At 43.5% G+C, this 12,649-nt stretch overlaps 1 protein-coding gene across 1 annotated transcript in view; it reads left to right on the forward strand.

The window, feature by feature from the left end:
- The first annotated feature begins 788 nt into the window (after positions 1-788).
- Positions 789-12,649, forward strand: part of SLC12A4 (solute carrier family 12 member 4) — a 75,209-nt gene continuing 63,348 nt past the window's right edge. Inside the window, exon 1 of the mRNA XM_073307579.1 lies at positions 789-945. Coding sequence (XP_073163680.1) covers positions 804-945 — 142 coding nt within the window. The 5' untranslated portion in view covers positions 789-803. The remainder of the gene's footprint in view (positions 946-12,649) is intronic.

A 12,649-nucleotide genomic window follows, 5' to 3' on the forward strand; every position in this document is an offset into this window, starting at 1 on the left:
CTCCTCCTCTTTCACCCACCTCGCAGAGTGGAATCCCCCCAAATCCCTGCTACCCCTCACAGTATGGAGCCCCCAAATCCCCTCCCCCTCCCAGTCACAGCGTGGAGCCCCCCAAATCCCCTCCTCCCCCTCACACAGTGGAGTCCCCCCTCACAGCAAGGAGCCCCCCCCAAATCCCCTCCTCCCCCTCACACAGTGGAGTCCCCCCTCACAGCAAGGAGCCCCCCCAAAATCCCCTCCTCCCCCTCACACAGTGGAGTCCCCCCTCACAGCAAGGAGCCCCCCCCATCCCCTCCTCCCCCTCACACAGTGGAGTCCCCCCTCACAGCAAGGAGCCCCCCCCCCAATCCCCTCCTCCCCCTCACACAGTGGAGTCCCCCCTCACAGCAAGGAGCCCCCCCCCCATCCCCTCCTCCCCCTCACACAGTGGAGTCCCCCCTCCCAGCAAGGAGGCCCCCCCCAATCCCCTCCTCCCCCTCACACAGTGGAGTCCCCCCTCACAGCAAGGAGCCCCCCCCCATCCCCTCCTCCCCCTCACACAGTGGAGTCCCCCCTCCCAGCAAGGAGGCCCCCCCCAATCCCCTCCTCCCCCTCACACAGTGGAGTCCCCCCTCCCAGCATGGAGCCCCCCCAATCCCCGCCCCCTCGCCGTCGCAGAGTGGAGACCCCTGAAGCGGTGGCGGGCCCGGGCTGCCGAGAGGAAGTGACCGCACGGGGCTGGAATGCGCCGCTGGCTGGGGAGCGCGTCCCGCCCGGCTGGCAGCGACCCGCGGCGCCGGAGCTGCGAGCGGGGCCCCGGCGAGATGCCGCACTTCACCGTGGTGCCGGTGGCGGACCAGGCGCGCGGGGACTACGACAGCCTGGAAGGGCTGAGCTGGGTGGACTACAGCGAGCCGGGCGGGGCGCGGGGCCCCGCCGACCCCTACGACACCGCCAGCTCCGAGGGTGAGTGGGGCGAAGTTCCCCCAACTTCCCCGGCCGGCCGGCCGGCCTCGCTCCTCCCGGCGCAGCAAGGGACGGGGCGCGGGCTGGGGCGTCTCATAGAATATCAGGGTTGGAAGGGAGCTCAGGAGGTCATCTAGTCCCACCGCCTGCTCAAAGCGGGGCCAATCCCCAGGTTTTGCCCCAGACCCCTAAATGGCCCCCTCCAGGATTGAACTCACAACCCTGGGTTTAGCAGGCCACTGCTCAAACCACTGAGCTATCCCACTCCCCTGCGCTGTATTTGGATAGAGGTCCAGAGCTCCCCCCCTGCCAGTGCCAATATGAATGGAGGGGACTGTTGTCAGGATGAGCACCGTGTCCCGGGGACAGGCGATTCCTGTCCCCGGCAGACAGAGGGTGGTGTCGCCTTAGAGGAGAGGCTGTGCGCCTGCAAAGCCTAGCTGCTGGCCTGGGACCATGTCTAGTTACATCAGCTGACGCTGGACGCTCCAATTCTCCTGTCCTGGTATTGAGAGAGTGAAACAGTTAAAAACCCCAACCCCTCACGACTCACCTCCACTAGCCAGCGGGTGGCCTGTTAGCAGCTCTTTAAAATCTCGTTTCCTCTCTTTAAAAGAGAAGTGAATGGGACTGCTCCTGTTACAGTGTGTATGGTAACACCCATTGTTTCATGTTCTCTGCATATATAAAAACTCCCCACTGTATTTTCCACTACATGCATCCGGATGAAGTGAGCTGTAGCTCACGAAAGCTTATGCTCAAATAAATTGGTTAGTCTCTAAGGTGCCACAAGTCCTCCTTTTCTTCCTGTGAGTAAAGTTACTCATTGCTTGAGTGTGGGCAGGATCATTGTCTGCTCTCTTTCAGTCTTCCTGCTGTGCCTATTATAATAGGACCCTGATTAGGCATTGGGCCTTTTGGCCACTATAGTAACACAAAATATTTTAAGGAAGCTAAGACAACAGTAAAAGAGTCATACAGTAATGGAAATGGTTCACAGATTTGTACATGCTTATTTATTGTTGCTAACTAAAAAGTTATGTGGATGGAATATTTGAATCTGGATTTTCAAATCTTTCCTTACCACTGTTGGCAAATCTGTCTGTAATAGTGAGGCTTGTGATGTTATACGACATTGTAAAGATTTACTGGGTGAAAACTCTTGCCTAGGAACAGTGACTAAACATTCTAGCCTTTTGTATGTAGCCTAAGGATGCAATAAAAAAAAACTAGGAGGAGTCTGGTGGCACCTTAAAGACTAGCAGATTTATTTGGACATAAGCTTTCGTGGGTAAAAACCCCACTTCTTCAGATGCATGGAGTCAATGCAATGTTAGTACAGAATGTGAAGATCAATTCAGATGTCACATTTTTGTCTTTAAACTGACTGGTGATGAAAGTTATTTTTGTTCTGTTTTCTTAGACATGACCTGATGTAATTGTGTAATGGGCTATTATCTAGAAGTGGTTTTTAAAATTAAATAATATGCTGTGGCTTACCACGAAATAGTAGTTATGGCTAGCCTGTCTGTGTTGCACTGACATTCAGCGAGAGAGAAGAAATAATTTTAGTTACAGTGGTTTTTCTCTGACGCAAAAAGACTGTATGGCCCTGCAATTAAAAAGCTAATCCGTCCTTCTGCTCCTGGCCCCATTCCTTCCCCCTCAAAACAACTTTTGCTCTCAGTCACTTGTTGTTACTTTTTGTTTTGAAAATTAAGTTTCTTAATGAGGGAGATTGTAGAATTTATTTTATGGCCTAATCCTGCACATGGAAGGATTTTTCATGATTTGTGATGGGAGTGTTAAAAGCTGACATGAGTAACTATTTAAGTGCTCTCAACTAAATAAACTCACGATAGAAACTATAGCTAAATAATCTAATCTCATGTTACTGTTAGCTTTTCCTATTGTGGTTATGTACTCTCATTCCTTTGGTCTGACAGCTATTTTTTAATGTAAAATCAGTGCTTAAATAATGTAGCAAATACTCTGTGCATTGTCTCTGGGCTACTTTTACAGTTGCTTCTGTTAGGCATGCTTCTGTTAGGCATAACTGCATCTTATTAACAGTTAATTTAGTTAAAGAAGGCCATCTCTTAAGGAGGAGGGGCCTACCCTGGGGGCTGATGGTGGGGAAATAGAATTTTAATTAGGCTACTGTTAACTGGTTGCTGATGTCACTGTTTAGCCTTTGTGGATGTTTCACTGTGACTTTTAAAAGGAAATGGAATTTAAAAGATCCAGGGTGCATGACCAAAGTGGCTACAACAACCCTGCAAGCAACAATGGAATTTTAGACAGGCAAAACAAATAATAATCTAGCTCTATAAGTGATCAAAACAGTGAGGCTCCAGATGCAAGTGACCTTTGCATTCCAGTGTGCCAGACCAGGGTGTGTTGTAATATCTGTGCACACTTCTGAGATGCTTAATTAGTGTGCCATTGTAAAATGCCTTCAGAAGTAAAAATTCTTTCACATGTATAGCAGGGGGATCTCCATTCAAAAACTTGTTTCTCTTGTTGAACAGCTTGCTAGACAGGTGGGTCGGTGTCTGCTGGACTAGTTCTTAATCCTGAAAACCTTCACTACTAAAGGCCCTATGTGCTTTTTAGGGATTATCCTTCTCCCGCAAAAATATATTTAAGGAATTAACCCATAAAATGTATTAGTCCTTTAGGCCTTGTCTTCACTGGGCAAAAAAGTGTGTTCTTACCTCATGTTAATGTGTGGTAACTGACATGAGGTAAAATCCAAGTGAAGACCAGGCAGTTTGTAGTTTTAGCATGAGTTAGTCTATGGGGTAGTGGAGCCTTGCTTGTACCTTCTCCACAGGATGGAGCAATTGATCACTTCCTGCGTCCATGTTGGGGCTGAGTAGGAATAACCTCTAGGACTACTAGGAGTTACTGCTCCATTTGGGTAGTGAAGGGAAGAGAGCCCAGGCTTTTGGCTGTGTCCATCTTGCTGCACTTAGCCACTGCTGACGTCCTGAAGGCAACTTCATTTCCCATTTGAAAAAAACCCCAGCTGTCTGTCCTGCATACTGGCAGGCTGATGCATTGTGGCCCTGGGTGTGTTGCTTTTTAGACTGTTACACAAAAATGTGCCAAAAGGGCTACAGCTGACTTACATATATTCTGAAGCTGACAAATGTCTGGCGAAGGTTCTGTGTTAATATGTGTTGTGCTTCAGCAATATTTTTTTGTTTTGTTTTTAGCTGTAACGTTTTCCATTTCTGTATCCCCCTTATAGTATTTATATGGGCTGGGTCACATCAGCAGGGCATAAAGATGATGAATGGCCTTGCTACCTCTACTGACATGCTAGCGCCTTTCCTCCGGACCCACAGCTTGGAGGCTTGAGGAAGGGGGAAAGGCTTCACTTCCCATCTCCCAGTGATCTCCAACCTTGTAGTTAGGGCCTGGGAAGTAAAGACCCACTTACTACTACTGTTTTCTGGGCCCAGCAAAGGGAAACTCCAGGTCTGGGGAGAAGTCACCTAGCCCTTTTTGCTCCTGCTGGGTTCCATCCTTTTGTGGTTGCGCAGAAGAGACAACAACTCCCTTTGTCTCTTCTCTGCTTCCAAGTGCCTCCCTCCAGCTTAATGTAGAGGTGTAGGGGAGCATCCAGTGGATGGGGAGTGCCAAGTAACAAGGCACATGCTGAGTGAGGGAAGCTCCCGTGAAAGGCTGGCAGTTCCAGCAGGAAACCTGTGAAAGGGAGCTGATTGGAACTGAGGGGAGAATTGGGCCCGCAAGGAATGTTCCAGGGTGTTCCGTGGCAGTTGTGAGTATGGATTGTGAGTAGGATGCTAACAGTTGGTGGGAGCCGTGATGCCAGATAGGATGTTATACTTTTGTGTAACTGGAATGCGTCACTTTACAATTTTAGTTGGTGATTGTCCCCAAAGTGTGTGTGTTGTTATATGGGCAATCCATGAATATGTGGAGGGGTTGTCTGGCAATAAGTGTGCTGGCACGTTGTCCATTTCCTCTATGTGGCCCAGTGGAATGATCCCTGCCACCAGGGCTAGAGTGGTGAAAACTAAGTACAGTTATTTTTGTGAACCTCTTGCTTTGGCAGCTTGCTTGTAAGAGCCATATTTAAATGCTGCTCCAGGTAGCTCAGTTTGACTGATCACGTGGATGGCCTAAAATGCAAGTTATGGTATGACGTTATCAGGGTAATGCTGACTCTCAACTATAGTAATATTGAAATAACGGAGAAAAAACACTGGCTTTGGCTTTCAGAATATTCCTTGAACACCTGTCTCATGCTATAATACAGCTGTGAGACTTCGTGAGTCTGGGAGAACTTAATTTGATACCTTCCCTCCCTCAGTCCCTGTCTGTTTGCTTCATGGGGTTTTTTTGCTTTTGAATGTTTTATTTTGTTTTTTATGGGATGTGTTGCCATCTTATGGTGGTATAGCATTTCAACATTACAATTTCTTGGCAACACTAGTTATAAGCAAATAAACAAAGTGCAACACAAGTAATGCATTTTAACAAAAATATTTAACACGTGATTATTTAATCCTAACAATTGGTTAAATACTCACTTGTAAATAAAATAAATCCCTCTCACTGTTTGTGACTAACCATGACACCTTCCTTCATTTGGAGGAGGGATGTAAATGTGTGAGCCCTGCTTTGTGTGTCAGCAAGAGTAAGAATGCACACTTGGTATCCTTTCAACATTTGAGATAAAGCTGGTGGCTTGGTAGGGGGCTCATTTAAAAAGGGGCAAAGAAATGGTTTGAAAGATGATAAAACTTCTATTTTAAAGCTGATCTTTCATAAAGATTATTACTCTTCCCAGTCCTCAGAAGGCTGAGCTGTTCATCTCTGTGACGTGCTTGACTTCTGCCAACACAAGTCTGACAACTTCAGATATGTGCTCTGTAGGAAGCTGTTTATCTTTCAGTGATGTGTGTGGAATCAAGACTAATAAGCTTTGTGTCGCTGACCTAGTTTGGGCAGTGACCAACTCTGGTTTTGCCAATGCACTTTCATGCTTATTTGCCAGTTGTATTACAGCTTTTGTTGAATCCATGGAACTCAATGAAACAGTCCTGTAACCAGCCTGGAGCCCTCTCCTCCAGAGATGGCAGGCCAGTAGTAATCTTACATGTTGTATTAATGTGTGGGCTGGTTGGTTTTTTTGTAGTAATAGGTTATGGTGGCCTGATACAATACAAAGAACTTTGTTGCAAGCTGTTTTTTTTTTTAATGGTTGGGGGAACGGGAGGGTGAAATGATGATACCAAGACCATATATTTTCACTTTTATCTTTCCCCCAAACAGGTATTTTTTAAATATCTGATGACAATATTTGCTTTTAAATATAGGTTAAATTATTGAAGTAACAGCTCTTAAAACTTGGAACGCAGCTCATGTAAAATGTGTATGAAATTCTTATAGTGTATGTAGCATTTTTTTCATTCCAGAAGATTCCAAAGACTTGACCCTTTGGCGAAGTCTGGAGACAGGGGAAAAATTGGCCTTTGTAATAAAACTAGACATCTTAACTAGTGTGTACCCACAGAGTCTTTCTTATATACATACATAAAAGAGCATGACTGAAATTCAGGTATTTTAGGGGCTGAGAGTAGCAGCCATATGGATAAACAGAGTCCAGTCCCCACACAAATGTGGTTTTTGGCTAAATGAAGAGGCAACCCTATTTTTACACACTTACTCTTGTCATTCTTCATGTTACTCGAAAAATATAGAATGAAGCCAAACAGGAGGGCGTTGGGGAAGATTCTAGGAAGCAGCTCTACAGGGAAGCAGAGTGAAATAACTTTGGAATGTGGAGCACAGTGTTACTTCTAGTAATGGTGGAGCTGACTCCTATGTGATTTCTTTACCACTGTCCAGAGATAAATGCTACTGGGCCTTTGTCTAAATTTACCTACTTTTCAGAGATAAAGGGCTGAATAACTCTGCCAAGGAAATCACTTCAACTCACTTTCTTGGTGTCTCCATTTGTTAAGTGGGGATAATGATGCCATGTAAGGTGCTTTAAAAGTCTCAGATGACAAATATAATGTGAGTTCTACTAAATGTTTATTATGTAAACCCTTGGATCAAAGAAGTTGAGATATTTCCAACCTGATGCTTTGATCTGGCTCACCTCCTCCAGCTACAAATACAATATGAATGTGATGCAGAGCCACGCTGTGTTTAGGTGCCAGAGTGATAAATACTGTAGAACCACCTTGTAAACATCCATCCAGGATATAAAATAACTTGTAATGGAAACTGAGAGTCTGAGACTAAATTGTATGCGGTTGAACTAAAAATCTCTCTGCTCTTTATGAAGTCAAGTGTATGGTCCGGCTTATGGGCAGATGGCAGTTACTATAGCAATGGTACCAAACTCAGGATGCAACATTCAGGTGCATAGGTCTACAGACTTATGCTGATAAAGATAGGATTGTGATATGTGGAAAATGGAAAGACTGGAGAAGGGCTTCAGGACTTACCCAAAAATTGAACACAACTGAATATAGTGGAGGAGAAGGCGTATTCGTTCTTCTTCTGGTTCAGACAATCTCAAATAAATTGGTTAGTCTCTAAGGTGCCACAAGTACTCCTTTTCTTTTTTCTGAACGCAAAGATACTGCCCTGAGATTCTCATGGGAACCCCATGTAGGGTTGCCCCAGAAGACTTGTCAGGTTTCTGAAGCTTTTCAGTAGTTTGCACTTTGTCATGCTTACTCTCTCTATATAGCTGCTTACTTTAAAAAAACCATGCCCTGTTTAGCCTGTTTTATACGCCTCTCACATATGGCTTCTGATTTCTGTGGCGCAGTAGCTGAGGCAGCTGCAGCTGTGGTACACTGAAGGACTCCCTTTGCCGGCTGCCAGCAGAATCCTTAGCTAAATTTAGAAGAACCTGTGCCTTTTTCTGGATTCTCTGGAATTTAAGTAATTTGGAAGTATCTAGGAAAGATTGTTCTGATGCGTCAACATTAGTTAAAAACAACCCTCTCATATGTCTGTTGGGGTGTGTGCAGTGTAAAACAAAAACTTCACTGCTCAATGTTTATAACTGTGATTAGAAAGCTTAGCAAGGATATGTAGAGAAATGGATTTTCTAGTTGATTTTTATCCACAAATGACGACTGTCAGTGATTTGCTGACTAATGAATGTTTCAAACAAGAGAGGTCAGACTCAGAGAGGTTCTTTAAATGCTGAAGCAGTGGGAAATTTACATCAAACAGAATACTTGTTCAGGGATCCTAACTCAGCTACTGGTATCCCCAACTTGTCTTTTCCCACTTAATCTCTGCTTCATATAAAACTTTATTCTGTCTTCCCTCTCTCCCCCAGCTTGCCAGTGTTTGGCTTCATTAAAAGTAAACAGTAGCATCCTTTCTCCTTTTCCCCACTCCAACAACTACGTTTCATGATTATGGTTTTATTGATCTTTTAAAACTTGGCTTTCACATGAAGCCCCATGCTAAGTGGAGATTAAGACACTTTGCAGCCCTATTGGCCAGCAAATGCAGCCAGGCATAAACACCATTCACTCAAGTTTTAAAAAAAAACCCTACTGCTCATTATTTTCTTTTTTAGTGTGTGTAACGGAATGGGGGACACTCAGTGTCACAGAGAGATAAAGACACTTTGTGGTAAGTTCTTTTTAAATATAAAACTCCAGGAACAAGCTAAAAACTTAAATTTATCTTGACAAAGTCATTCAAGATAGCTTTCCCAAATTTAATAAGCAGATTTTTTTTTTGTAATGCAGTAAAGCAAATACCACTGTTTCTGTTAGTGCAACAGACTTATTTGATCAATGGGTTTTTTTTTTTTTGTATTTCTGTTTGATTTGGCTGGCAACATCTTTATTTCTTAATTGTTCCTCTTTAATAGTGAGCTGAACATGAATAGTGATGGATACAATTTGTTTGTTCTCTGTCTTCCTTATGACAGACTAGTGAAAGGTATCAATGCTATTGTTGTATTATAGTTTTCCCCTCTTGTTATTCCTCAGGAAACATGTATTTTGCCATGTATGTAGAGAACTGTGTACAATTAGTTCTGCCAGCTGTGGTAGACATTATTTGAGTGTTTATGGCATATTAAGAGAGACAGGATGGGTGAGGTAATATCCTTTATCGGACCAACTTCTGAGGGTGACAGTGACAAGCTTTTGAGCTATACAGAGCTCTTCTTTAGGTCTGCTTATGGTATATGCAGTCAAGTAAATTCTTCCAGAACTAATGCTTTTGAAGCAGGTAGCAAGACAGAATGCTGTATGTGAGTATTCTAAGTCTTGTAACTTAATTAATTTGTGAATGTCTTTTCTCCGTCCTCTTTTTAATGTGTAGTAGTTTTCTAATGTTCAATTAAAACACTATGGCTCAGTTTCAGACAAGAATGTATTTTAACCTTCTAGATTGCAGTGTCAAGTTTTCTCTATGAAATAACTTGCCTTTGCAAATATTTACAGTGTAGAGGTCTTGGTGTATGAGGCTTTTCTTTAGCTATCAGATTAACTGTAGGAAGCAAAAAAAAAATCCTCTCAATTGATGTCTTAATTTATAATTTCTAAATTCTACATCCCTAACTCCTTAAGAGTATGGACTTGTCCTCAGTATAAAAAAAAATTGGGGAAACTTTTTAAAGATATTCCCATGACTGTTACAACATCACCTGTAAATTGCCTATCATAATCTTATTTCTGTATGTTTTCTGGTTAATAAATTTTTTCATTATAATTTAAGCACTACTGGTAACTGTTGAGGACTAGATTCAATGACCCTGTTGAAGAGAATAAGGAATCTTCATAGTAGTCCAAACAGCCATATTTGCTTATTCTACAAATGCTTTATTGGCTGTATAGAGGAGTCCTCAAGTGATTTTTGTATGCAAAATAGCAGCAACACTACAAAGGCATCATGCTATGGGGAGGGGTTTGTTCTACAGAATATCATAAGTAAGGGAATCTCTTGCCAGGTGTGTGAAACTGCTTCCAGTCACTAGCCCATTTACATGAATCTATCAGACTACACTTTATAAATGTATGTAAAATATGTTAAATTGGGCATAAGATTTTTTTTTTGGTATAGTTTTTATCTTGCATACTTCAGAATCTTTTATACGTGTGCTAATCTTTCTGCCTCACAATTAATCCCAGTTGTTATGGAACAAAATCACAAAAGACCAACAGCAGGAACAACAAAAGCTTCAGTTTCTTAGAGATGGGCTGCTCTTTAACATCCACGTTCCAAACTTTGCACTTTGCGGTAGTCGCTCAGATGGACTGTGGTTTTGGCTCCTTTCAAGCCAATTACCAAAAGAGAAGTCTACAGCATTTAGAGCTCGGATACACTAGAGAGTTTACAGCGGCGCAGCTGCACTGCTGCAAACTGTCTGATATAGCCGCTCTAAGAGAGCTCTCTCCACTCCAGCCCCTGTGAGCGGCAGAAGCTATGTTGGTGGGAGAAGCTCTCCCATCCACATAGCACTGTCTAAACTGGACTGATGATGTCATTCACCCCCCTGAGCAACATAATTTATGCCGATAAAAGCTGTTGTGTAGACATAGCCCTAGCTCTTTGCTGCAGTGTTGTTGCTAATGGTAGGTGTACCTTGGGGAAAAAATGTTGTTATATAATGCATTTCTCCTCCTCCATGCATGAAACGATGATTCTGTAGATCCTACAGAGTGAATATGTATTACTTTAAGTATTTCTGCTCCCAGTCTGTTCACAGACTTTGTTCTTTAGCAGGTTTGGTACATGTTAGTGGAGTTTGTGGATACTACTGTCACAGTTCAGGGCAACTGCACCTGTATTTCCCCTCATTGGTTCATCAAGGCCACTCGATTTCAGCTCCCCAGCTGTTGGCTTTCTTGGGTGGAGACCTCGTCTTACTCCCTTCTGACTGAGGTACTTCCTGGCTGCACAGTTCCCTGCCTTTACTGTGTTATTCTCTGCAGAGACAGGCTGCTTACTTTCTTTTCAGAGATGGTTAACAGGTGTAAGTGCTCCAGTTATAAGTTAGCACACAGTTCTTTCTGTGCAAACCTCTTTTATTCTTAAGATAAAAGCACTACAAAGCTACATGCATGTTAATCAGCTTACTAGACACCATCTCAGCATAGGCTCTGGAAGGAGCAATCCTTCAGCACCCTAGCTACAGGGTTTCCTTTGTAGTCAAAAGTTCATCACAGCTTCAGCTCAGAACTAGCACCCAGTCTATGGGGCCTCCGTAGACCCAGGCTTTCCAACCCTACTCTAAGGATTGGGGCGCTCCGTGGACCAGGGATAATGTCCATTGCTAGGTCAGGAAGAAGGAAATGAGCCAATTTAAAACCAGGCTATTTATCCAAAAATCCTTTTAGGCTCTTGGTCACTGGAGAATCCAGTTTGAACTGTCTTGCTCTCTGGAGGGGGGGGTGTGTGTGTGTTCGTGCGCGCACACTGATAACAGAGGAACTATATTAGCATCCCCCTCCTCCTAGAGAAGTGACTTATAATTCCACAATAACACGTACAGTTTTAATACAACGGACCCCCTGATTCAATAAGGTTTAACTTTATTGAATTAAGTTCATTCAGGATGTTGCAGGAGACTGTTACACCTACTGCTTATCAATATAATTCTGTAAGCGGCAGAATGATAATCTGTTCTCTTGTGGACTTCAAGTTATCTACCTTGATCTCCTTACTGGAAGTTTGTCTGTATATTTTTTGTGTACTGATCTATATTTGTAGGGTTTTTTTTTAGTAACTGCCACCTAATTCAGTGGATTCTGGCCGCTGCTGTGTGGTAGTGGTTTAACTTTTGTAATCATGACCAGTGTGGGGCTTGGAAGTACCAACCGACCTTTTCCCTGCACCCCTGTTTGTCAGTATATGCCTTCCTTGAAGGACAGCTGCCTAGAACAGTGTGAGGAATCCATTTCCATGGAAATATATGGCACTACAAAATGTCATGATGAGTTTCAGATGATCTTTTAATCATTGTTCCGCTCTGTATGCCCACAGGCATATATTTGCTTGGCCGGCAGAGTGGAAAATTAAGTGGTAGCAGCCTTAAGAGCGAAAGGCTAAATTATTAGTTTTTGCATGGATGTATGGGAAAGGATTTTCTTTTTGATACCACTTGCAGGATTCTGAGGTCTTTGCTTGACTTAAAAGCTATTGCTACAGTTGCATTTGTCTCCAGCTTGTTCCAAAGTTGCTTTGATTGATAACCATGCTAAGTTGTACACACACCTCAAGGCTCATTACTGCATGATGTCTAAACCAGTGCTGAGCATTTGTCACCATTGTCACACTAATATACTATTATGTACTATTATAGGAATGAGGAGAAATAGTGTTGTAGGTATTTGACAAATGCTGAATTTTTACCAGTGATCGCTGTACTAAGATGGACATGACAAGAAGGATGGTCTGGTGATTAGGGCACTAATTTCAGACTCCAGAGTCCTTGCTCTACCACAGTTGTGCTGCGCTATGCAAGGTCCGTGCTACCACCAAAAGAGATGGTGGAGACCAAAAAGCAGTGTGTGGAATTTTAAAAAGGTGTGGAAATTATGGGATGTGGAAAGCATTATGGGATGGAGAAAGTGGAGTGGTGGGAACTTGATCATAGCTCTCAGAAATCCCTGGGCGAACCACTGGTATCTCACAAAGCGCTGCAAAAATGTCCCACAAGGCATTGAGCCGGATG

Source organism: Lepidochelys kempii, chromosome 12 (assembly GCF_965140265.1).
Source record: "Lepidochelys kempii isolate rLepKem1 chromosome 12, rLepKem1.hap2, whole genome shotgun sequence".
NCBI classification, from domain to species: Eukaryota; Metazoa; Chordata; order Testudines; family Cheloniidae; genus Lepidochelys; species Lepidochelys kempii.